General features: G+C 43.0%; 1 protein-coding gene across 1 annotated transcript in view; it reads left to right on the top strand.

Moving 5' to 3' along the window:
• The first annotated feature begins 22,828 nt into the window (after positions 1 to 22,828).
• The window catches only part of LOC126252413 (serine/threonine-protein kinase 33-like), a 112,425-nt gene continuing 108,457 nt past the window's right edge, over positions 22,829 to 26,796 (top strand). The window contains exons 1-2 of the mRNA XM_049953303.1: positions 22,829 to 22,861; positions 24,008 to 24,202. Coding sequence (XP_049809260.1) covers positions 22,829 to 22,861; positions 24,008 to 24,202 — 228 coding nt within the window. The remainder of the gene's footprint in view (positions 22,862 to 24,007; positions 24,203 to 26,796) is intronic.

The raw sequence follows: 26,796 nt of genomic DNA, 5'->3' as shown, positions 1-26,796 counted from the left end.
TGCGTGGTTCGCGGCCATGCAAGAGTTCAGCAGGGCTGCGATCACCCAGAGGCGTGAAGCGATAAGAATTCAGAAACTGCAGCAGAGCGTCATCTGTGGAAACATCACTAAGGAATTTTTTCATCTGGCTTTTGAAAGTGCAGACAAGGCGCTCGACCTCACCATTCGATTGTGGATGGAAGGGCGGTGCTGTAACATGATGAATCCCTTGTCCAGTACAAAAATCACGGAAGGCCTGCGAAGACAACGGAGGGCCATTGTCCGTGACGATCGTGGATGGAAGACCTTCTAGCGCAAAGATTTTGGACAAAGCCAGCATCGTCGCCGCAGTGGTGGGTGACGGACATCGAACAACAAACGGAAACTTCGAGAAGGCGTCAATCAACAGTAGCCAATAAGTACCGAGGAAGGGGCCGGCAAAGTCAGCGTGCACCCGTTCCCATGGCTGCGCCGGATCAGGCCACGGAGAGGGCATTGTACGAGGTGCAGCCAGTTGTTGAGCACACTGACCACAGGCAGCAACCATGTGGGCGACGTCCGAATCAGTACCGGGCCAATAAACGTGCCTGCGGGCCAGGGACTTAGTCCGAGAAATCCCCCAATGGCCTTCATGCAACAGTTTGAGAACATCTTTGCGAAGAGAGGCTGACACCACGACCCGCGGAGATGCGCCATCCGTGGCCAGAAGAACAACACCATCACGAACAGACAGACGAAGGCGCAAGGCATGGTAGTTCCGAAGGGGATCCGATGCCCGGCCCTTGGTCCTGTCCGGCCAACCCTGTTGAACAAAACCGATCACCTGACGCAGGACCGGGTCCCGCGCAGTAGCCGACGCGACCTGCGAACCTGTAAGGGGAAAACCCTCAACCGCACGATGTTCTTCCTCATCAATGTGGAAACAGTAGTTCATCACGATCGAAAACCGGGTCGGGGTCCATCGGCAATCGCGACAATGCGTCAGCGTTGGCGTGCTGGGCCGTGGGGCGACAGTGAATCTCATAGTGAAAACGAGACAAGTATAAGGCCCAACGTTGCAGGCGGTGAGCTGCCTTATCCGGAAGCGACGCCGATGGGCTGAACAGAGACCAGCGGCTTGTGGTCGGTGACGAGGTGAAACTTAGAACCATACAAAAAAACGCTGAACATTTTTAGAGCATAAATGATAGCGAGCGCCTCCTTTTCGATTTGCGAGTAACGCCGTTGCGCATCGTTGAGGGTCTTGGAAGCATAGGCGATGGGTCGTTCCGACCCATCCTCATACCGATGGGCGAGAACAGCCCATAGGCCATACTGTGACGCGTCAGTCGCCAGAACCAAGTGCTGACCCGGACGGAATGTGGCAAGACAAGGCGCCGACTGCAAATGAGCCTTCAGGCGGACAAAAGCCTGCTCACACTCGTCGGACCAACAGAAAGGGACGTTTTTGCGTAAAAGCTGATGCAGAGGATGAGCTACCGCCGCCGTGGATGGAATGAATTTGTGATAATAAGCAATCTTGCCTAGAAACGCCTGAAGGTCTTTGACCATAGACGGCCGGGGTAGAGCGTTAATGGCCGCAACGTGCTGACGTAGAGGACGTATACCCTCACGGGACAAGTGGAAACCAAGATACACAGTGGAGGGTTGGAAGAACTGTGACTTGTCCAGATTGCACTTCAACCCAGCCGAATGCAAAACCCGAAACAGTGAACGCAAATTGCGAAGGTACTCCTCAGTGGAGGCCCCCGTGACAACAATGTCATCCAGATAGTTGATGCAGCCGGGAACGGAAGCCGTGAGCTGTTCCAAAAACCGCTGAAAAATGGCCGGCGCGCTAGCGACGCCAAATGGTAACCGCTGGTACTGATACAACCCACAAGGAGTGCTGATGACGAGAAATTTCTTGGAAGAAGCATCCAACGACAACTGATGGTACGCCTCCGATAAGTCATGTTTGGAAAAGAACTGGCCCCCAGCGAGCTTGGTAAATAACTCCTCAGGACGGGGAAGAGGATAAGTGTCAATGAGGCTCTGAGCGTTGACAGTGGCTTTAAAATCACCACATAATCGCAGACTCCCGTTTGGTTTAGAAACCACCACGATTGGCGATGCCCATTCGCTGGAGGTAACAGGAAGGAGAATCCCTGAAGCTGTTAACCTGTCTGCTAGACAAGCTCAAGTATTGTGGCATGAGTGGGACAGTGCACAAATGGTTTAATTCGTACCTAACTGGAAGAGTGCAGAAAGTTGAAATAAGTAGTTCTCATAACATGCAAAGATCAGCACATTCCTCAAACTGGGGAACTATCAAGAATGGGGTTCCACAAGGGTCAGTCTTGGGTCCTTTGTTGTTCTTATTATATATTAATGACTTGCCATTCTATATTCATGAAGAGGCAAAGTTAGTTCTCTTTGCTGATGATACAAGTATAGTAATCACACCTGACAAACAAGAATTAACTGATGAAATTGTCAATACTGTCTTTCAGAAAATTACTAAGTGGTTCCTTGTAAACGGACTCTCACTAAATTTTGATAAGACACAGTACATACAGTTCCGTACCGTGAATGGTATGACGCCATTAATAAATATAGACCTTAATCAGAAGCATATAGCTAAGGTAGAATATTGCAAATTTTTAGGTGTGTCCATTGATGAGAGATTAAATTGGAAGAAACACATTGATGATCTGCTGAAACGTTTGAGTTCAGCTACTTATGCAATAAGGGTCATTGCAAATTTTGGTGATAAACATCTTAGTAAATTAGCTTACTATGCCTATTTTCACTCATTGCTTTCATATGGCATCATATTTTGGGGTAATTCATCATGAGGAATAAAGTATTTATTGCACAAAAGCGTGTAATCAGAATAATAGCTGGAGTCCACCCAAGATCATCCTGCAGACATTTATTTAAGGATCTAGGGATATTCACAGTAGCTTCTCAGTATATATACTCTCTTATGAAATTTGTTATTAACAACCAAACCCAATTCAAAAGTAATAGCAGTGTGCATAACTACAATACTAGGAGAAAGGATGATCTTCACTATTCAAGATTAAATCTAACTTTGGCACAGAAAGGGGTGAATTATACTGGCACTAAAGTCTTTGGTCACTTACCAAATAGTATCAAAAGTCTGACAGATAACCAACAAGTATTTAAGAAGAAATTAAAAGAATTTCTGAATGACAACTCCTTCTACTCCATAGAGGAATTTTTAGATATAAATTTAAAAAAAAAAAAAAAAAAAAAATATTAAAAAAATTAAAAAAATAAAAAAAATAAAAATAAATAAAAATAAAAAATAAAGAAAAACAAAAAAACACAATAAAATAAAGATGTTATATTAACTTAAGTATGTTGTTAAATTAACCTAATTATGTCATGTATTGGAAAATTCGACTCATTCCACATCATTACGAAATATCGTATTCATGATCCATGGAACTAGTATTAATCTAATCTAATCTAATCTCTCAGCCTTGACAGGTGCACGCAACGCCACCGGAATAGGGCGTGCCCGGAAAAACTTAGTGCGAGCTGTAGGTTTAAGAGTAATGTGGGCTTCAAAATCCTTGGCACGACCCAGACCAGCAGAGAACACGGACGAAAATTCAGAACACAATCCATCCAGCTGTTGATACGGAATATCCTCAGATAATGAGGTGCACATCATCATCAATGGAGAACCCGAACAACTGGAAAGCATCATAACCGAACAGGTTTTCGGTGCCCGCATGATCCACCACATAAAACGTGAGGGGCCTAACAACAGACTTGTAGGCAGTGAAAGCATCAAACTGGCCAATGATAGGAATTTTCTGTTTATTATAAGTTCTCATATTTCGCGTAACTGGAGACAAGGGAGGGGACCCCCACTCCAAATACGTGCGAGAATTAATGAGAGTTACTGCAGAGCCTGTGTACACTTGCATGCGAATGTCTTTATCCAGAACACGAACAGTAACAAACAACTTATTTGTTTGAGAAAGCACACAGTTAACATCCATGTCCGATGCCTCGTCCTCGTCGACAGGAACTTTAGGGGACTGACACACAGAAGCAATGTGGCCTTTTTTCCTACATAAATTACACGTGGCCCAACGTTTTGGACACGCGGCCCTGTCATGCTGTACGAAACAACGTGGACAAGAAGGAAGTGCGGAACGAACCTGCTTCTGTGGTTGCTGTTTTCGCTGCGAGCGTTGCGGCCCAACGCGACGTTGTTTACGCGAGTGAACCGCCGCCACATCTTCGTTCTCCTGTGAAACAGGCAAATTGTCCGTGTCGAAGGTTGACTGTTCAAAAATGGCTCAAATGGCTCTGAGCACTATGGGACTCAACTGCTGAGGTCATTAGTCCCCTAGAACTTAGAACTAGTTAAACCTAACCAACCTAAGGACATCACAAACATCCATACCCGAGGCAGGATTCGAACCTGCGACCGTAGCGGTCCTGCGGTTCCAGACTGCAGCGCCTTTAACCGCACGGCCACTTCGGCCGGCGAAGGTTGACTGTACAGCGCCTACATCACACCACGCGTGTATTTGCGCGCCAGCAGCGTGAGACACTTCAAAGGATTGAGCGATGATTAGAACTTCCGACAACGACGGGTTTGGCAGTTGTAGGGCACGTTGCCGAACTTCTTTATCAGGAGCAAGCCGTAGAATAGCATCCCTAACCATTGAATCAGCATAAGACTCATGATGAGTGTCCGTGACAAACTGACATTTCCTACTCAGACCGTGTAGTTACGCCGCCCAAGCCCGGTAAGATTGATGGGGCTGTTTACGACAGAACGCCACGCGGGCGGCAACGACGTGGGTGTTTTTGCGGTAATAGTTAGACAATAAGTCACACATTTCTTGGAAGGACAGAGAGGCAGGTTCCCGCAGAGGGGCTAACTGAGATAGTAGCTGATAGATCCGTGGGGAAATCCAAGATAGAAATAACGACTTACACATAGGAGCGTCGACAACGCCGAAAGCCAAGAAGTGTTGCCGTAAACGCTTCTCATAATCCTCCCAGTCTTCAGCGGCCTCGTCGTAAGGAGGGAATGGAGGCGGAGAAGAGGAAGACAGACGATGAGTAACCGACGTCGACAACGCCTGAATAGCAGCCGTCAGCTGTGTTTGTTGTTCAATGAGCGCTTGCATAAGCTGTTCCATGTCTGTCCCGTCACGAACACACAAATCCACAACGCAGTGAAAATATCCCATCACCGCCAAAAAGTGTTATAACCCTTAATCACCAATAATTGCGTGGATATTCAAACACACTCACTTAGATACAATAGCTGGTTACATGATAACTCAGTATCTCTCATTCGACTGCCCTGCCGTGACATGCGGCCGGCGCCGTTCGTAGCTAGGTGGCGCTCCCGCGCTCAGCAGAGTTGCGGAGCGCCTCTATCGCCGTTTGCGCGTACTGTCGTGACGGCACTGTTAAATGTCGTGGCACTGTCACAACACATACAGGGAAGTGTTGTGTGTTGCTAAGAGGGCTCACAACTCCAAACTGGTGCTGAGTGCTGAAAACAAAAACAAAGCAGTCTGGAAGTTGGCAAACTATATAAGTAATTATTTCAGCAGTATAGGTACAAAATTACAACAAAAATTGCAATAAGTCCCTCAGATCACAAATCTAAATTAAAGTGTACCACATTCAATGGTATTACTGCCCACAACAAACGAAGAAGCCTACAAAGTAGTCTGCAAACTGAAAAATAAAAATTCCGCTGGTTTAGATGAAGTTCCAGTTTTTCTAACTAAAGACTGTATAGAGAGCCTGTTATCACCATTAGTTAATATTATAAACCAATCATTCAAGCAGGGTTACTTTCCCGACTACTTAAAATATGCTAAAGTACTACCTCTCTTCAAAAAAGGAGACACAGGAAATATAGAAAATTATAAGCCACTCTCACTGCTCTCGTGCTTTGCAAAAATAATATAAACTATTCTGAAAGATAGACTTATGAGCTACTTAAATAAGCACAACCTCCTAGCCAAGGACCAGTTTGGATTCCGAACAGGGAAAGGCACAGAAGCAGCAACAGCATATCTCACTAAATATATCCTACAAGCACTCGACAAAGGAAACTATACAACAGGTATATTTCTCGATCTAACCAAAGCTTTTGACACAGTGGATCACAAAACATTGTTGGTTAAGCTAGATGAAGTGGGAATAAGAGGGGTTGTAAAAAAATGGTTCCAGTCATATCTAGAAAAAAGAATACTGATGACTGAAATCATGTAACTCCAACTGTATTGAAAACATATTTCTGACCACAAACATATAAATATAGGTGTACCACATGGGCATACAATATTGTTTGCAGATGACTCCAATGTGCTAATCAGTGACAAATTAAATGTAGACCTAAGATAGAAAGCTGAAGAAACACTAAAAAGTATATATGACTGGGGAGCTAACAACAAAGTCACGCTTAATATTAAGAAAACAAGTGCTATGAACTTTTACATAAAGAAAAAACCATATTATAATAACCTGAAGTTAGGTACTGAAACATACAATGGGTGTAAAGCACAAAATTTCTTGGCATGCAAGTTGATAGTCAGTTGAAGTGGGAAGACCACGTGAAAATACTTTGTAACAGAATCTCTACAGCATACTATGCCTTCAGAGTTCTTATTTCAGCATGTTATATTTCATGTATTAGAACAGTTTATTTGGAATATATCCATTCTGTTATTAGTTATGGGATAATATTCTGGGGAGTTAACAGGAAAAATATCGAAGCTATATTCAAATTGCAGAAAAGAGCAGTATGTATAATGACCAAGAGTGGCAGCATGGCTCACTGCTTTGAACTTTTTAAAATTGCTTGAAATCTTATCTGTCCCATGTGAATATATTTTCAGAATGTTATGTACATTTAAAAAAATATTGGACACTATGTTAACAATGGTTCTGTACATGGTTACGAAACTAGGAATTGCAATAATTTGCAAATGGATAGAAAAAATAAAGTTAAAATCCAACAGAGTCGTCTACTGTACAATGCCATCAAATTATATAATAAATTACCACAAAACATAAGACATATAGAGACAATCTCCACCTTCAAAGAAAAACTAAAAAAAAATTACAAAATAAAAATTACTATACAGTAATGGAGTACTTGAATTAAGAAAGGTTACTTAAAATCTGAAAGTTCTGTGTTAAACTATATGGAGAAATAATAATTATATAAGACTGAAAAATGTGAATTAGATTATAATAAAATGTCACTGTCAGCTATTGTGTAAGAAACAAATTTAAACTGTTAAATTGTCTATTATTCAATGACGAAATTCATACAATGTAAATTGTTTCACGGATTAATAAAGAAATCAAATCAAATCCAGAGAATGCGCTAAGAAATATATATGGATACTGATTTAACCCTACAGGTATGAAATGAATCGCAATACTATGATAAATGTATTAGAATATAAGTAATAACTTATTTGCAAATAATCAGTTTTTCACTTAGTAATGAATAGAAACTTACCCAGAAGTTTTGCACATGCGAGTCTCTGACACACTGACTTTCGAGCGGTATTGCCATCTAGTGCGCATGCGCGGATTAGCGACAAGCGCGAGGCCGTCAGTTGTTGCCGACATCGCCGATGCCTAACGCCGACACTGTCTTTAGTATTGTACTCAGTCTGTTCCTGGCCACGTTAGAATAAAGTTCAATTGTTAAGAAACGAGTTAACATAACAGCCAAACTAACATTAACGTGCCTAAATCTACTTTATATGCGCTACTTTTACAAGAAAATTGCTTTTCTGTCGACCGCATGGTGCTGGGAAATTTATAATATCATAGTGCATGGGTGGCTCTCATCATCCACATTAGAGTTGTCCAGCTCCACACCTCAGCAGACAATACAACAAACTAGCATATTATTTTAAAATTATGCACAATGAAAATATCAGTAGAATAGTGCGAGCTGCGCTGTAACGCCGCATAAAGGTAAGTCTGAAGCCCACAAATATAGGTGACTCTTCTCAGCATGACGCTGCGTGGCACATCAGTACACAGTCAAATGCACTCACTAACGCATTCGACATTTCATTTGTCCAAATTTATACCAATATGCTAGATTCCTCATGAATACAAATTACTATCTAAGTGCAATAAATACATACTAATAACTATCACATGCAGTATACACAAAGTAATGAGTAATAGCAACCTTTGCAACTACACTCCTGGAAATGGAAAAAAGAACACATTGACACCGGTGTGTCAGACCCACCATACTTGCTCCGGACACTGCGAGAGGGCTGTACAAGCAATGATCACACGCACGGCACAGCGGACACACCAGGAACCGCGGTGTTGGCCGTCGAATGGCGCTAGCTGCGCAGCATTTGTGCACCGCCGCCGTCAGTGTCAGCCAGTTTGCCGTGGCATACGGAGCTCCATCGCAGTCTTTAACACTGGTAGCATGCCGCGACAGCGTGGACGTGAACCGTATGTGCAGTTGACGGACTTTGAGCGAGGGCGTATAGTGGGCATGCGGGAGGCCGGGTGGACGTACCGCCGAATTGCTCAACACGTGGGGCGTCAGGTCTCCACAGTACATCGATGTTGTCGCCAGTGGTCGGCGGAAGGTGCACGTGCCCGTCGACCTGGGACCGGACCGCAGCGACGCACGGATGCACGCCAAGACCGTAGGATCCTACGCAGTGCCGTAGGGGACCGCACCGCCACTTCCCAGCAAATTAGGGACACTGTTGCTCCTGGGGTATCGGCGAGGACCATTCGCAACCGTCTCCATGAAGCTGGGCTACGGTCCCGCACACCGTTAGGCTGTCTTCCGCTCACGCCCCAACATCGTGCAGCCCGCCTCCAGTGGTGTCGCGACAGGCGTGAATGGAGGGACGAATGGAGACGTGTTGTCTTCAGCGATGAGAGTCGCTTCTGCCTTGGTGCCAATGATGGTCGTATGCGTGTTTGGCGCCGTGCAGGTGAGCGCCACAATCAGGACTGCATACGACCGAGGCACACAGGGCCAACACCCGGCATCATGGTGTGGGGAGCGATCTCCTACTCTGGCCGTACACCACTGGTGATCGTCGAGGGGACACTGAATAGTGCACGGTACATCCAAACCGCCATCGAACCCATCGTTCTACCATTCCTAGACCGGCAAGGGAACTTTCTGTTCCAACAGGACAATGCACGTCCGCATGTATCCCGTGCCACCCAACGTGCTCTAGAATGTGTACGTCAACTACCCTGGCCAGCAAGATCTCCGGATCTGTCCCCCATTGAGCATGTTTGGGACTGGATGAAGCGTCGTCTCACGCGGTCTGCACGTCCAGCACGAACGCTGGTCCAACTGAGGCGCCAGGTGGAAATGGCATGCCAAGCCGTTCCACAGGACTACATCCAGCATCTCTACGATCGTCTCCATGGGAGAATAGCAGCCTGCATTGCTGCGAAAGGTGGATATACACTGTACTAGTGCCGACATTGTGCATGCTCTGTTGCCTGTGTCTATGTGCCTGTGGTTCTGTCAGTGTGATCATGTGATGTATCTGACCCTAGGAATGTGTCAATAAAGTTTCCCCTTCCTGGGACAATGAATTCACGGTGTTCTTATTTCAATTTCCAGGAGTGTATATGGGTGTAGACGTTAAATATCTCAAAATTGCGCTCGTCATGATATGTAGTACAGGCATCTAGCGCCACCAGCTTACTGTGGAACTACGTATGGGCCCTCGTATAGGTGGAAGAACAGTGTGATCCGTTTCCTTTTGGTGTCCTATGGGTCTACTAATTCTTAACGAGATCTCAGTCCTTCCTAGTTTTCCAGAAGGACGTTTTGCAATAACTGTTAGGAACTATATCTTGTGTCTTTAGAAAATCACCAATAAAAAAGTCAGTCTACTGATTATGCGATTTTTGAAAAGCATGCGTCACACCTTGACAGAACAAGGTCGTTATTTCGTCTTTTCTTTCAACCTAGATGGATTTTTTATTGGCCAGTTACGCGCACTGTAAAGACTGAATTACCCATGACTTGTATATGACGCTTATTCTGTAAACAAAATCTTGCAAACAATGCATTGCTTTGCTTGCTTTTATCTACACTGATGGGAAAAGCTGTTGGAGCGAAATCTGGAAAGAATGAAATTCTCTGGAAAACAGAACTCGCAGAACACTCCTTTGGCTGATCCCACGTACACACTCAAGCTACCTTTTAACGACATATGAATTGTATGTTAACTGCTGCTAAGATATTCGTTGCAGTTCTACAATCAGTTTCTATTTTGTTCCATTGGCGTATTTTGTATTTGACACATCCAATTCTTGAATTCTTAACGATGTTTTGCATAGAGAGATCGTGATTGCTAGTATAGAGGAGCACAGGGGCTTCAGACACACACGTTAACACACTAACTGTGGGGAACCTGAAACAGAACGGTTGAGGCGATGCAGAACGGGGTAATTGTGTTTTTTGCCTTGTATGTGCTGCTATCTCTCGGATATTGCTAGAATTATAACGATAGACCGACTCAAAACATTTAACAACGCTTCGACGCCACTGCGAGCTTTATTCTTTCTTGTGAATCGATGCATTTTTGCTACACGTTTCAACCATATTCAGGTGTTAATTCACTGAGATGACAAAAGTGTTGAGATAACCATGTCCATACACACAGATGGCGATAGTATTGTGAACACAAGGTAAAAAAGGGCAGTGCATTGGTAGAGCTGTAATTTGTACTCAGGTGATCCGTATAAAAAGGTTTCCGACGTGATTGTGGCCACATGTTGGGAATTAACGGATTTAGATTGCGGAGCTAGACCCACGGAACATCCTGCAGTATTTTGAAAATTGTAAGGGAATTCAATATTCCGAGATCCACAGTGTCAAGAGTGTGCCGAGAACACAAAATTTCGGGCATTAACTCTCACCACGGAAAATGAAGTGGCCAACGGCCTTCACTTAACGACCGGGAGCAGCGGTATTTGCGTAGAGATGTCAGTGCCAAAGAACAAGCAGTACTGCTTGAAACAACCGCAGAAATCAACGTGGGATGTACCATGAACGTATCCATTAGGACAGTGGAGCGAAATTTTGTCGTTAATGGGCTATGGCTGCAGACGACCGACGCAAATGCCTCTGCTGGGCTCGTGACCACATCGTTTGGGCCCTAGACGATTGGGAGCCCGTAGCTTGGTCAGCTGAGTTCCGATTTCACTTGGTAAGAGCTGATGGTAGGATACTGCCCTATTCGTATTCATTATTTCGGATTTTTTTTATGTTTTGTACATAAATTATTTTTTTGTTTTCTACACAGAATATTTCGAATCTATAACAGAAAAACTAAAAGGTAAAGTTCTTTCATTATATCCACGCAAAAGGCTGAAAAAGCTGTAATAACTGGAAGAATGGGCTATAAGAAAGCGGCAACTCAATTCAGCATTATTCAGATATTTGTCTAAAATGCAAGCTTGACTATATGTATTAACAATTAATGAACTTCAAGAATTCGCCAAGGAGTAAAGTGGGTAAGAGGATGAAACTTCCTGGCAGATTAAAACTGTGTGCCCGACCGAGACTCGAACTCGGGACCTTTGCCTTTCGCAGGCAAGTGCTCTACCATCTGAGCTACCGAAGCACGACTCACGCCCGGTCCTCACAGCTTTACTTCTGCCAGTATCTCGTCTCCTACCTTCCAAACTTTACCCAGATGGTACAGCACTTGCCCGCGAATGGCAAAGGTCCCGAGTTCGAGTCTCGGTCGGGCACACAGTTTTAATCTGCCAGGAAGTTTCATATCAGCGCACACTCCCCTGCTGAGTGAAAATCTCATTCTGGGTAAGAGGATTTTTGAGGTGGCATCAAACACTGAGTTTACAGAAGCCAATAAATACATCAGGACTCAAGCTATGGGCTATAATTAACCAGCAGTTGACTGTGATTTGTTGGGCAGTGTTGTCGGCGAGTACAAGCTTACTGGGGATACAACATTTACTAGTGATGAACTGGAATGTCAGTAAACCCTAAAGACCACACAGGACTAATTGCTCTGGAAGGGAGTAAGCAAGTAGTGAATCTCACCTAATCTGAATGAGGTGATACTGTGACAACGGAGATCTGCTTTTCCACATCTGGTATGTACATCCATCAAATGCCAATTTCCCCAAGGAAAAGGATGAGGCAGGAGTTTCAGACTCCTAGACGTTCAAGAAACAGGGTGGATGACTTAAGAGCTCATTTTAGAATGATTCAAACAGTTTGAATCATTTACAATGGTTTATGAACAAAATCCATGTCCTCTCATTCTGGTCGGACACTCGACTCACACAATAAGTTTGGTAAGTAATGGCGGCCAGTGTGAAATATTCTCAAAAGAGCAAATTTTGTTAGAAAAAGAAAGCGTGTGTTAAATGAAAAAGGTAAAATATGAACCCTAAATGAACGTGTTTCTAGTTTGCAACATTGATCAGTGTATTTAAAGTGGACATAAGTAAACTTACATTAGAAAATCGTGAGCGGATGTCGAAGCAAAATATGATGAAATTCAATCAACAAAACGCGAAGTCTTCGGATAAGTGGACAAATGTATATAAAAATAGCCCTCAACCCACGGGCGTGATAATAGCACGGGAAGTGATCAAGACTATAGGACGGGTGCTCTTGTGATAAGGGGATGTGCGTCATCATGAAGCAACAGCACCCCTTCTCACACCATTCCATAACGGATGTTTTCGACAGATATGCTGCTCTATACACATTCTTCATCTTCCGATGGATGTTGGTGTTACAGGTGCATGACAATGACACGAAGACTAACTTAGCTAACCGCACGATTAAATAATTATAGCGTTACAGCGTACTACGGACCACGTTTATGGTTGTTTGTGGATCCCCACAAGTACAAAACCTTAACAATCGTGTGTTTGGTGGTCTTGCAACGACTGCTTCGTTTATGTCATTGTTGTGATGGTTTTTTCTTCTGATAAAACCAGAGTTACGTGGCAGATATTTTGAATTATCGGAGACCGTTTCGTAGGCGAAGGCCAAGCAAGGAATTACCTCAGACAATCTTGCTCTAAGTCATTTCATCAATATAGTTGTTTTTCAGGCCTTTTCTAAAACGCCCTTCTGGTATTCAAATACGGTACACAATAATATCAGAGAAATTGTAAGAAGTTAAGAAAGATTTCTGGTCGTTTACTAATTTTTGGTTTTGGTCTTTAATGTGCAATGCTAATGACTAAATAAATAAATAATACAGGATCAACTTAGTTACTGATGCAACCTTAGCGATTTGAATACTGGCCGTTAATTGCACGTAGGTCTCCATGGTTCTTTGTGAAGAAACATCATTGCTTACTGATAGATACGTACATAAACATTATCGCAAAGCTATCTCTGACCAAAGTATCAGTTACTTTGGCGACTATATTATTAGGGCAGTGTTTCTACTGTCGAATCATTCGGGCATGCTTCATAATACATTTTGTAATTTTTTTTGAAGCACCGATTGGTTTAGTGTAATAGTACTACGCTCCATAATATATTTCGTATTTTTGAGACAACGGTTATCTTCGTGTAATAGGATTACAAAATACCTGTATCTGTTGTGGCCTTGGCAATGAGTAAATGCTTGACGTGTATTAACGGCGCGTCAGTGAACCAAGCAGTCCGTCAGTTTCATTATAATTTTTACAAACTTTACTTAATACGTTGGGTGTCGTAATGAACACTCTTCTCTATGACAATGAAGAGGAGACGGTAAGAATCATAAATACTTTTGTATAACTTAAATTGTACGTTAGCCTTTAATACATCGTTCTATGGCACCAGGTTTATGTTTTAAGTTGTTGGTTAAATGTTCACCTAAACACAGTAAAATATTACAGTGTTTCTCGTCCACAAACGTATTTGATGCCGATCAGAAGTGCCACTAAGCAAACAGTTCCTCGAGTTAATTTCCCTGATGTGTTAATAATAATGCAGACGTCATATGTTACAGAAAGCAAAGATCGAAAGTTGTAGTGCAGTAATCAGCTTTTTCCTACTTCTTGTTGCTCTGTAAGTTCATGTCCTATCATTGCTTCCGTAATAAGAAAACTCATATCTGTGAAGTAGCTGAATTTAGAAGAGTTGTGACTCGTGGCAAGCACAGAGTGCACGGTAGCCCGATTATGAATAGACTTTTTTACCGAAGAATTGACATACAGGGTGTTTCAAAAATGACCGGTATATTTGAAACGGCAATAAAAACTAAACGAGCAGCGATAGAAATACACCGTTTGTTGCAATATGCTTGGGACAACAGTACATTTTCAGTCAGACAAACTTTCGAAATTACAGTAGTTACAATTTTCAACAACAGATGGCGCTGCGGTCTGGGAAACTCTATAGTACGATATTTTCCACATATCCACCATGCGTAGCAATAATATGGCGTAGTCTCTGAATGAAATTACCCGAAACCTTTGACAACGTGTCTGGCGGAATGGCTTCACATGCAGATGAGATGTACTGCTTCAGCTGTTCAATTGTTTCTGGATTCTAACGGTACACCTGGTCTTTCAAGTGTCCCCACAGAAAGAAGTCACAGGGGTTCATGTCTGGCGAATAGGGAGGCCAATCCACGCCGCCTCCTGTATGTTTCGGATAGCCCAAAGCAATCACACGATCATCGAAATATTCATTCAGGAAATTAAAGACGTCGGCCGTGCGATGTGGCCGGGCACCATCTTGCATAAACCACGAGGTGTTCGCAGTGTCGTCTAAGGCAGTTTGTACCGCCACAAATTCACGAAGAATGTCCAGATAGCGTGATGCAGTAATCGTTTCGGATCTGAAAAATGGGCCAATGATTCCTTTGGAAGAAATGGCGGCCCAGACCAGTACTTTTTGAGGGTGCAGGGACGATGGAACATGGGGCTTTTCGGTTCCCCATATGCGCCAGTTCTGTTTATTGACGAAGCCGTCCAGGTAAAAATAAGCTTCGTCAGTAAACCAATTCTGCCCACATGCATATCGCCGTCATCAATCCTGTGCACTATATCGTTAGCGAATGTCTCTCGTGCAGCAATGGTAGCGGCGCTGAGGGGTTGCCGCGTTTGAATTTTGTATGGATAGAGGTGTAAACTCTGGCGCATGAGACGATACGTGGACGTTGGCGTCATTTGAACCGCAGCTGCAACACGGCGAATGGAAACCCGAGGCCGCTGTTGGATCACCTGCTGCACTAGCTGCGCGTTGCCCTCTGTGGTTGCCGTACGCGGTCGTCCTACCTTTCCAGCACGTTCATCCGTCACGTTCCCAGTCTGTTGAAATTTTTCAAACAGATCCTTTATTGTATCGCTTTTCGGTCCTTTGGTTACATTAAACCTCCGTTGAAAACTTCGTCTTGTTGCAACAACACTGTGTTCTAGGCGGTGGAATTCCAACACCAGAAAAATCCTCTGTTCTAAGGAATAAACCATGTTGTCTACAGCACACTTGCACGTTGTGAACAGCACACGCTTACAGCAGAAAGACGACGTACAGAATGGCGCACCCACAGACTGCGTTGTCTCCTATATCTTTCACATCACTTGCAGCGCCATCTGTTGTTGAAAATTGTAACTACTGTAATTTCGAAAGTTTGTCCGCCTGAAAATGTACTGTTGTCCCAAGCATATTGCAACAAACTGTGTATTTCTATCGCTGCTCGTTTAGTTTTTATTGCCGTTTCAAATATACCGGTCATTTTTGAAACACCCTGTATTTATGAACGAGCTCGTCATTGTTTTGCGTACAAACATAATTCAGTTATGGCACAGTTCAGTTGCGGCATGATTAGAGTTCTTGTAAGGTATCTCTCGATGGTTTGCTCAGTATGTCGTTCGTCAAATGTACGGTCTAATCAGGGAGGCCTATACGCAAAATAAACGATTACTCTTCATGTATACGTGGGTGTAACAATTACACTTCACAATGAATTCAAGCAAAACATGTATTACTTTCGGCAGGTAGGCTGATATTGTTAATTATATCGTTTGGGTGCTGCACGGCAGGTAAGCTGATATTGTTAATTATATCGTTTGGGTGCTGCAATGTACGTGTAATTTGTTGTTCAGTTTTCCGGAATAATTGCATGTAAAATTTAGTGGTGACTAATTTCGAACGCTGTCGTTCATTTTCAAACCATTAATTTAATTTCTAATACCTAATTGCAATATAATTCCAGTGTAACATTCGAAAGGTTTGTTCATACAACATATCATCATAACAGCTATTTGTTATTTTGCCCTGGTGCATGAACAAGTTTTTCGGTTGTTCCACTAGAATTATATTACAGTGAAGTATTATAGATGCAGTCAATAGTTTGAAAAATGAGCGCAAGCGTTCGAAACTAGTCACCAGTAAAGTTTTTATCTGCAACTGTCACCGAAAACTAAATAAGCAGTAACATAATTGAGTTACTGATCCTTTACGCCATGGCAGTGTTGGAATTCTGTAAGTGTAGTTCTTGATACGTTCCGATTGCATCTCACATGGCAATGGAATTCAGTCCTTTTGGAATTTGGATTCCTGTTTTTCTTCATATTTTACCATCTTAAGGTATGAGACAGTTGCGCTGCTCCTACATCATTTTATGGCCGAAAATTTTCTTGTATCAATAATTATTGTAAAAGAAGAAACCTGCAACGAGTTCGTAAATGGAGAAATGTTAGAAATACACACTGTGTACGTTAAGCTCTCAAATCTTAAGAGTTGAGTCAAAGCTTGAAATACTTGTGTCTTGGAAACTATTGAGAACAGTGAATACCTACATTTCTATGACGTTTTTCCTTCATAATTGTCTACTAGAGGGTTGCCCACAGTGTGGCTAGCGAGCCGCGTGCGGCTTTTGCCTCAATCTAGTGCGGCTCAAATCGACTTTAAGCCCTGTACAAGGCCACGATGTGATGTGCATGTACAGACCAACAAATTATCACAATTTCAGAGAAATTCGATGATTTATTGAAGATAAAGAGATTCACAAACTGAGCAAGTTAATAACGCATTGGTCCACCTCTGGCCATTATGCAAGCAGTTGTTCGGCTTGTCGTTGATTGATAGAGTTGTTGGATGCCCTGCTGTGAGGTACCGTGCCAAATTCTGTCCAATTGGCGGGTTAGATCGTCAAAATCCCGAGCTGGTTGAAAGGCCCTTCCCATAGCGCTCCAAATGTTCTCAATTGGGGAGAGATTGGCGACCTTGTGGCCAAGGTAGTGTTTGGCAAACACGAAGTGTAGCAGAAGAAACTCTCGCCGTATGCGAGCAGGCTTTATCTTGTTGAAATGTAGGCCTAGGATGGCTTGCCATGAAGGGAAACCAAACGAGGCGTAGAATGTCGTCAACGTACTGTTGCGTTGTAAGGGTCCCGCGGATGAAAACCAGATGGCTCCTTCTATGAAGAGAAGTGTCACCTCAGATCATGACTCATGGTTGTCTGGCTGACAGTCAAGTTGGAATCCGACTGCTGTCCGGGGCGTCTCCTGACATGTCTTCGGCCTGGAATCTCATTGACTGGAGTAGAATTGTCTTCAGTGATGAGTCCCCTCTTCGAACTGAACACCGATGACCAGAAAAGATGTGTCTGGAGACGCCCTGGACAGCAGTGGGATACAAACCTGTCGCCTGCCATACTGCCCGACAACAAGGAGTGATGACCTAGAGCGTCATTTCTTTTCATACTAGGACCCCTTTGGTTGCCTTCTGTGGTACCCTTACAGCACAGCGTTACATCGACTGTATTCTACGCCCCATTTTGTTGCCCTTTATAGCAAGCCATCCTGGGCTTACAGTTAAGCAGGATAATGCCTGCCCTAACACGGCGACAGTTTCTAATGCTTGTCTTCGTACTTGCCAAACCCTATCTTGGGCAGGAAGGTCCCCAGAGATCTCCACAACTGAGAACGTTGGAACATTATGGGTAGGGTCCCCGACCACCTCGGTATTTTGACGATCTAAGGTGCCAATTGGACAGAATTTGGCTCGATATCCCTAAGGAGGGCATCCAATCAATCAGTGCTTGGAATAAATTCTTGCACAAGGGCCAGAGGTGGAACAAAGCGTTATCAATTTGCTCAGTTTGGGAAGCATTTTCTCTTGAATAAACTATCGAATTTTTCTGAAATGGTAACATTTGTTTATTTGTACATGTACATTAGATCTACCGATTCCCGAATTTGAAGCCATTAAAAACTTTACATGCCGATTCCCGACCCATTCGGATAACTCCTTCGTGGTGTGTCACGTATTTTTTTCCCTTAGGGCATATTTAAAGTCTGACTTGACTGAATAAACGAATAGTAGATTTAATCATTGAACACACTTAAATCTTGCTTTACATTTCTGGGTAGTCTGTTTGTGGTTGATGTAGGGAATGGTTATCCCGTTTCACCTACATTTATAAAGGGTTCAGTATCTGTAAAGATTGAGCTACTGGAACTACAAAGAAACGAAGGACTGATAATGATGTGAGTGTTCAACTATTGAATTTTGAAAGAAATTTCCAGAAGAAAAACACCTCCTGGTAAGTATGAGTTTGGTTCAAGACTCCCGAGTATTTGGCACCATATGAGTGAACCGCTGTTCTCAGCACTCAAGTTCATGTAAATATCGATCTGAACTAACTGATGAATATTTAAATGAGTTTGTGGAAACTCTGCTTGGCAGTTGACAGCCAAACAATAAACAACTCACAGCAGAAAGACTCGAAAAACCACAATAGAGAAGGAACTTATTAGCTTTTTTTTCATTTTTTTGTAAAATGAAGTGTAGTTCGGTCACGTTACTTTAAAGGAAAAATAAATGTTTCCATAGTAATTAAATAGAAATGTTTCTGCATTAATGTTAACTATTAGGCTGCTAACAATGCGGCTCTCAACAAATCAGGTCCAATTTTTTACTCATCGCAAAACATTGATAACAGTCTCCCCAGAAGGCTTTAACTTTCTTCGCCGATTGTTGATGCAGGATCACCAGATTACACTGACTACGCTCTTATTCTAGTCAACGATGAAAAATAGGGGGAAAATTCGTGTACTCACAAATTTTTGCACAATGGTAAGGGAGAGTGTCATGAACAACAGACTAAAAATCGTGCTGGTGGGGTGTGAGCATGAGGGCAATGGGGAGGGGGTGAGGGGGGGCATTTAAAGGTACACTATTTTATTTCTTCTCGAGTACCTTGAAAACGATGACTTCTAGCGAAAACGTTTCCCAGTACAAACTTAAAAAGCATTAAATCTACAGAGAAGGTTCCATTCATTTTTTTTCTCTAGAATTAATAGTTTCCGCGGTTCGAGGGATGAAAGAACTGTAGATTATTAAAAATAGTCTTTAGAGGTATAAAATTGACGTTTATTGGTAAAAGCAGTGGATTAAGATGTGCGTACTACATCTAAGTACAGAAGAACCGTATCAAGGGTTAAAATGTGTTGTGGCGGTATAAAGGGTAGAAAGTTGGGAGTGGAGGTTACAAGCAGGAAGAACAGTAGGTTGCCGGATTGTGGTCAAACATTTTCATCCTTCACAGGTCTGCAAACTGAAGAGTGTGCAGCCGATGCCACACTCTCTCTATCGAACTACACCATAAAAAGAGACCATACGGTGTTTCACAAAGCTATACTGACCCTTTTGCAACCAACCTAATGAATCACTGGGGATGCAGTGTGCAGACATGCCCGGGGGTGTCTGTTTCCCACAACGTGTGTTAACACTACGTGGAACACAGGTAAGAGTTACAAATAATACTAATGCAAAGAAACGCGTATCTACGTAAAACTCTGCACACTGTTCTACACAGCTCTAGGGGAAAGTCAACCCGTATGGCAGCTGTAGCGTTTTTTCCTGGAAAGGGAGCTCCTCCGGCCACGAACACCGCTCTCTTTTCAGTTTACAGACCACTATATCTCCCCAGCAATTTCTGTCCAGTTCTCTCATGCGAGCAGACAAGATAACTTTACTGAGCTCGTGTATATATAGGTACCTTATCCTAAGATACTAAATGAATATTTATTTGCAGCTATTAAATGAGCTATTATATAAAAAGCTTAACAGCTGGAGTTGTCAGTTGTCTACCACATTGAAGAGCCTGCCCCAAGTGCAACACACTGTCAATATATATTTGACAATGGCGATTTCATTGCCTCTACTATCAATAGCTGGAATACTTTTGGCAGCATGAAAGATATCAAATGCATCACTAAAGCTTCATATCTCCCAACATCTGAAGACGATCAGACGCTTAAATTGGCTCTTTCCATAACGAGAATAGGTGACGTAAGTGTTACGGAACTTCAGATATTACATCAGTCAAGCAGTGCAATACGGGTTTGGACGTGATTAGTCATATTCCGTCAGACATATTGACACCCAACTTGCAACATTATACTGTTGAGAAGTGATAAGTTGCCCTACTCGCCGCAGCCAATTCTACAAGCGCGAACAATTCCTGAACTGAAGAGAGTTATGCATTCTACCAGTAACATAATTAAAGGTGATAGAAGTGCAGTAACATTGCAAAAGAGAACTGGACAGGAAATGCTGTGGAGATGTAGTCTGTCTGTGAAATGAAAAGCGAGCAGCGCTAGTGGTAGGGGATTTGCCTTTCCGGGAAGAACGCTACACTGCCGTACAGGATGACTAAGAATTTGTTTCTCCTCTAGCTGTGTAGAACAGTGTGCAGAGATTTACGTGAATTCTGTCCTTATGTGTTTCATAGCGTTGGTATTATTAGTAAAGCATTTCTGTATTCCATGTAGTGTTAACGCACTTTGTGGAAAATAAACACTACCGGGCATACCGGGCATATCTGCACACTGCGTTTCCAGTGATTCATAAGGCGAAGTACAGAAGGGTCGATGTAAATTTGTGAAACTCCCTGTAGTTGCTTTTCGTGATGTAGTTGAATAAAGCTCTTCAATTTGCAGACCTCTGAAGGAGGGAAGTGCATGACCACAATCCGGCAACCCACCTTACCTCACGCTTCTAATCCCCATCCCAACTTTCCACTCTGTTACGCCCCCACCACACAGTTTACTTTTCGATATGGTTCACCTGCACTCACATGTGGTAAACAGATTTAATATTTGTTCTTACGCCGCTTCAGTTAACAATTAAAGTCAGTTTATACCATTAAAACACTATTTTTAGTTACTAGAATGACATTTTCACTCTACAGCGGAGTGTGCGCTGATATGAAACTTCCTGGCAGATTAAAACTCGGGTTCGAGTCTCGGTCCTGTACACAGTTTTAATCTGCCAGGAAGTTTCACTATTTTTAGTTATCTTCGATTTTTCGCACTCTGCAATGCGGGAACTATTAGTCCCAGCAAAAAATGAATAGGACTTATTTTGTAGAAAATTTAACGTAGTTTAATTTTGTATTGCGACACATTTTCGCTAGAAGCCTTGTTTTTCGGGATAGTCAAGACAAACAAAAAAGTGACCTTTCAACACCCCATCCACATCACCACCCCCAATCCCCCAGCTCACATCCCAGCGATCAGGATCTTTCGAATGTTGTTCCTGACACTTCTCCCCCCCCCTCCCCCCCCTCTTCAACGGTGCAAAAATATCCGACTACACAATTTATATCTACCGTTTTTGGTCTTCTTTGACTTAGCTATTGAATGATGTTCCGTTTCTGGTGTGTATTTTCAGATAAAGTAATAAACAGACACACAAAATTAGATCGACCCGTTTTAAAACGTTTCTGTCATAGGAGAGAAGTACGTTTTTGCATCGACATTTTGCACAAAGCGTTCTCACAGTTGTTTGATCATGTACTGTATCGTTTCTGAGTTAGGTCCTACCAATGGCGTCAGTTATATGATAAACGTTTAATCGTTGCTCGTCAAATTATGCTGTTTTTACACGTTTAATCTGTGGTTGCAGTTATGGAAACGCCCTTCATGTTGATGACCGGTAGGACAAGTACAGCAGAAACTTTCTTCTTAACCCAGTACATGTAGGGAAATGAGCAATCTCCATATTGTGCGAGCATGTGGTTTCATAAGATCACTTCTCTCTGGTACGAAGGGACAGAATTAGCTTGATTGGATTGGATTGAATTGGTTGGGGGAGGAGACCAGACAGCGAGGTCATCGGCCTCATCGGATTAGGGAAGGACGGGGAAGAAAGCCGGCCGTGCCCTTTCATAGGAACCATCCCGGGATTTGCCTGGAGCGATCGAGGGAAATCACGGAAAACCTAAATCAGGATGGCCGGACGCGGGTAATTAGCTAGATTCTCGTATAATCAGTCATAATTCAAGAAAAATGGGATAGGTTATCCGATTGTTCTTGTCAGTCAATGTGGCGTTGATGCAAGGGCAATCGAGACTTGGTATCTGAATCGTGCGGTTGGTGCTTAGTAAATTATTTGTTTTCATAAAACTGACAATACATATGGACGCAAAAACAAAGAGAGGAAACTACATTTTGACAATCAAATAACGAATCATCCTCTGCTTTATTACTGCCTAGGGTGACACCGGTCTGCTACTACCTCTTCTTTCGACACCATGGGGTGTTTAGGAATTAATAAGAATATTCAACAGCTACCCATGTTACGCTAGATACCATCAGTGAACTAGGGTTAGACTCGGCACAGTAAATATGTACACTGAGCATTAGAAGTAATTCTCGGAAAAAAATCAAACAAGAAGCCACATTAGGAAAGGGATTGTCATTGGATAAAGGTTGTGCAGACAGAATTATGATGTTGAAGGGAACCTGGTAACCGGCGCCAATATTACCTCATAAGCATTTGTAGTCACGGTTTTGGATGTGGCTGCTAAAACCTGGCATGTCTTCTCTGGAGCAGTGCCCTCTGAAGCACGTACGTGGTAAATCGCAACCTACTGCTATTTAAAACCAACGATCGCTTCTAGTACCTTGCTGTTTCGGAGTGCTAAGGTCGATGTCCAGTACTGTGTTATCGTCTAGTGAAAACTTCCAGTGATGAAATCAAGTGAGTAGATAGGAGCCAATAGAGACTAATGAAAAAATGAGAGAAAACCAAATTACATTTGTTCTTTTATGATTTCAGTTTGGAAGGAGTGACTTAAGAACTCATCCCCTCCGCCGCCTCCCGATGGAAAAAAAAGAAAAGAAAAGAAAAGAAAAAGGTTCAGATGGCTCTGAGCACTATGGGACTTAACATCTGAGGTCATCAGTCCCCTAGAACTTAGAACTACTTAAACCTAACTAACCTAAGGACATCACACACACCCATGCCCCAGGCAGGATTCGAACCTGCGACCGTAGCGGTCGCGCGGTTCCAGACTGAAGCGCCTATAACCGCTATTTTTTTTTTTCATTTTGTTCGATATGGTTTGTTGCATTTGGTCTGGGCGGACGTCACAAGACATCCGTTCAAGTTGATCGTTGATTCCGTGGCTCAGTTTTTTTATTACATAGAGCACACAGTCCTGTGACCGAACACGCTGAGCTACCGTGCCGGTTGAGATGGCACCCTAGTCGTCTTATGTCCGAGGAGGGTTGATATCGTCTTTCTGAGGTTGGGACACACAAAGAAAAGAAATAAAATAGATCGGCGGTGATTGCTACAGAGTCCGGTGCTATTTTCTTTGTGGAGACTGCCAGAAAATCACTCCGTGCAACGGTCGTCTTGGGCGTGCCCTGGCTCGTCCAAGAAGGACAAAGATATATTTATAATTTGTTGGCCATCCTAGTTATTTTCTTAAAAATTTTGATGTCGTATGATAACTAACCAGAAATTGGGCAGATAGTTCTCCAGTTCTTCAGAATCACAATAGTATGGCTGACTGAATTCTAATTCTTTCAACTGACTGTGAAATCATTTACGAGAATTCTTAACTAAATAATTAATAAAAAATTTAATGCAGGTGATCTGTGGTGGAATCATTCCTCCACACTGCAACAGTTAATTGCAGTTCTTCCTTCGTTTCCCACATTTCTGAAGGAAATGAGACTTTACAGTTGTGCTCTATTTTTGTTTCAGGACAGAAGGAGCGGCGGTGGCACTCGGCTGAAGGAGCGGCCGATGCTGATCGTGAGGGTCAGCGACGACGATCAGCTGCGCCGTATCTACGATTTCGGAGACGAACTCGGCCGCGGACGATACGGGGTGGTCGTGCAGGCACGCGCCCGCCTCACTCGCATGTCCTGGGCCATCAAGGTCATCAACAAGAGCCAGGTATGGCGAGAGCAGCTGTGGCCAGCCACGGTTTCCTGAGTGGCACATTAGCTACTGACATCGATAGTGTCCTCACTGCTTTCTTGTGGACAAAATACAGAGTTAATCCCAGAGAGCTCTGGAGTTTCAGAAGACAACTGTGTGAAAACTACAAGATATACAGAAAACAGACATTCATGAATGGACAGAAGATCTCTCCAAGTTTTTAACTTCCATTATAGTTGATCAATACGGGCAACACTGGTGATGCGGTAATGTCAGTTCGATAGTCAAACTCTTGGCACATATGAAGGGCTTATTTCAATAGTGGTACAAGTCCATTTTTGTTCATTGTGAGATACAGATTCCTAAAGTTAAATGAGAGATGAAAAATCTGCAGCGAGATACCAGAAATATCCAAGCACGTGACTTCTTGCTAGAGATGAACCTTTCTTTCTGTTTGTTTAGATCATTAATTGCAGAAGCATTATAGGCAGGAAAGTGGAGGTAATTGACTTGTACCACTATTGAAATAAGCCCTTCATATGTACCAAGATGTCACATTGGATATAAGAAACCGCATTTATTATCCTCACTTGCAGCTCTTCCAAACAAAGTAGCAATGGAGGCAGAAGCACATGATCTCTGGCGTAACCCAATAAGAAGAAATCGTATGGAGTTAAGTCAGGTGACTGTGGGGTCAGTGTAGGAGAAGAGAGTCTTAATGGGAAGCACATGCAATCCAGTGATGAGGCGGTTCAGTCTTGAGGTAATCACAAACGTCAGAAAGTGTGGCGGTACACGTCTTGTTGCAAAGTGAAGTTTCTACTATCTTGTTGTAATTGTGACACAAACCATAGCTGCAGCATATCCAGTCACGAAACTACCCACAATTTTCTCCGCGGAGAAAAATGGTCCATGATCTTTTGAAGAGAGCGTGAAACAAAAGACGTCAGCTTTAGCTCAATTACTAATGTGCTCTACAACCTCGTGTTGATGTTCCTTGCCCAGAACACGCACGTAATGACGCTTCACCTTTCCAGGCACGTGATACGTGGCTTCGCCATTGAAAACGAACTTCTTCCTCCAACAGGCACTGCAAAAGCCATCGATGCTCATTGTCCCGAATAGTCAGAGCATGTAATAACTGCAGTCGATATGGTTTTACACGCAGACGTTTGCGCCGAATACCCCAGACAGGTGGCTTGCTATCTGAAGTTCTCTGCTCGCAAGTGTCGTGCATTTCTTCGGTATCCTGGAGAATGATTCCCACGTTCCACCTTCTCTGCTTAAGACCCCAGCTGGCCTGATTTCTTTTCACCACATAAGCGGCCTGTCACACGGAATGTATTGTCTTGTCTGTCGCAGTTTTTACCTTGACTTAAACTGAGGAATACATGGTCACAAAACACGCTCCTAGCTCCATTACACACCATGTTCTGTCCCAATGTGGTGCGTTCTGCAACTAAACCACGGAGCGTGTTACGAATCGAAAATTGAAGAGATGTTCCATCCACTGAAATGTGTCTATTTTCTGTTAGATACCCCTGTCCATGTTTACTGTATACAAGACCAGTTGTATGTGAAACAATCCTGCTGACATATATGACATAAATTAATTGTAAATTTCAGCTCGCATATTGTATTTAATCCTAAAATACATCTAGTTTCTTACAAGTGATCGAAAACATTTGGAGCTGGAAACTGTACATTGACATGTGAACACTTAACCTGTCGCATTGAGATTGTCCAAGATTATTGATCGAATGAGCAAAAATTCTTATTCACTGCAGACAACGTGCGGCGATTTTTTTGGAACGTTCTTAGTTCTCGAATGAAACTATATGGTTCCACAGATCTTTCCAGTTTCAAACATCTATGATGTGTATATGCAGATCTAAGCGATGAATGAAAATTTTTACCAAGGCCGGAATTCGAACCCAGGTCTCCAAGGTCACTAGGCAAATGCGGTAACCACTATGCCACCACGGCACAGTGGCAGTGTGTACCTTCGCATACTACACTAGCACACATCCCTCCACAATCCAAATTCACATTCACGCCGCAGCCCTCTTAGCATTTTCCCTGAACTCGAACAGCATTGCAGAAGCTCTCCAGCTGTATTGGAATAGCACCTCAGCATTGAACGGAAAGGGGGATCCTGCCTGAAACCCAGGCATACATGCTTTAATCAAATAAAAGTGTATGGTTTCAAAGACCTTATCAAGTCTCAAACATCATGCCTGGGTTTTCTCTGCACACACCGAAGAGTGCAAGCCTACCACTGCTACATGCAGTTCGTATAGCTCAGTAATTGGACTGCACGTCGCCGATTTATGTTTGCAAGGTGCAGCTCGCAGTAACGCTGTCACTTGGGCATCAAATCAGAAGGACTGTCCATTCTGTTACTAGATCACATGTAATACATGATTCTTCAGTTTACCCGGTGTATGTCATCAAGGAAATGTACAGGGCGTTTATAAATGAATATTGGGGTGTTAACGCTTTATAATATTTATTATATTAAACTTACACTTATAAATGATATGTCAAATGAAAGAGCAACTCAGAAAGTTTTGCCAAGAACCTTATAAATGTTCACTGTGAGCACCATT

The sequence above is a fragment of the Schistocerca nitens genome, chromosome 4, assembly GCF_023898315.1.
Source record: "Schistocerca nitens isolate TAMUIC-IGC-003100 chromosome 4, iqSchNite1.1, whole genome shotgun sequence".
NCBI lineage: Eukaryota > Metazoa > Arthropoda > Insecta > Orthoptera > Acrididae > Schistocerca > Schistocerca nitens.
This window is presented reverse-complemented; position numbering and strand designations above follow the sequence as displayed.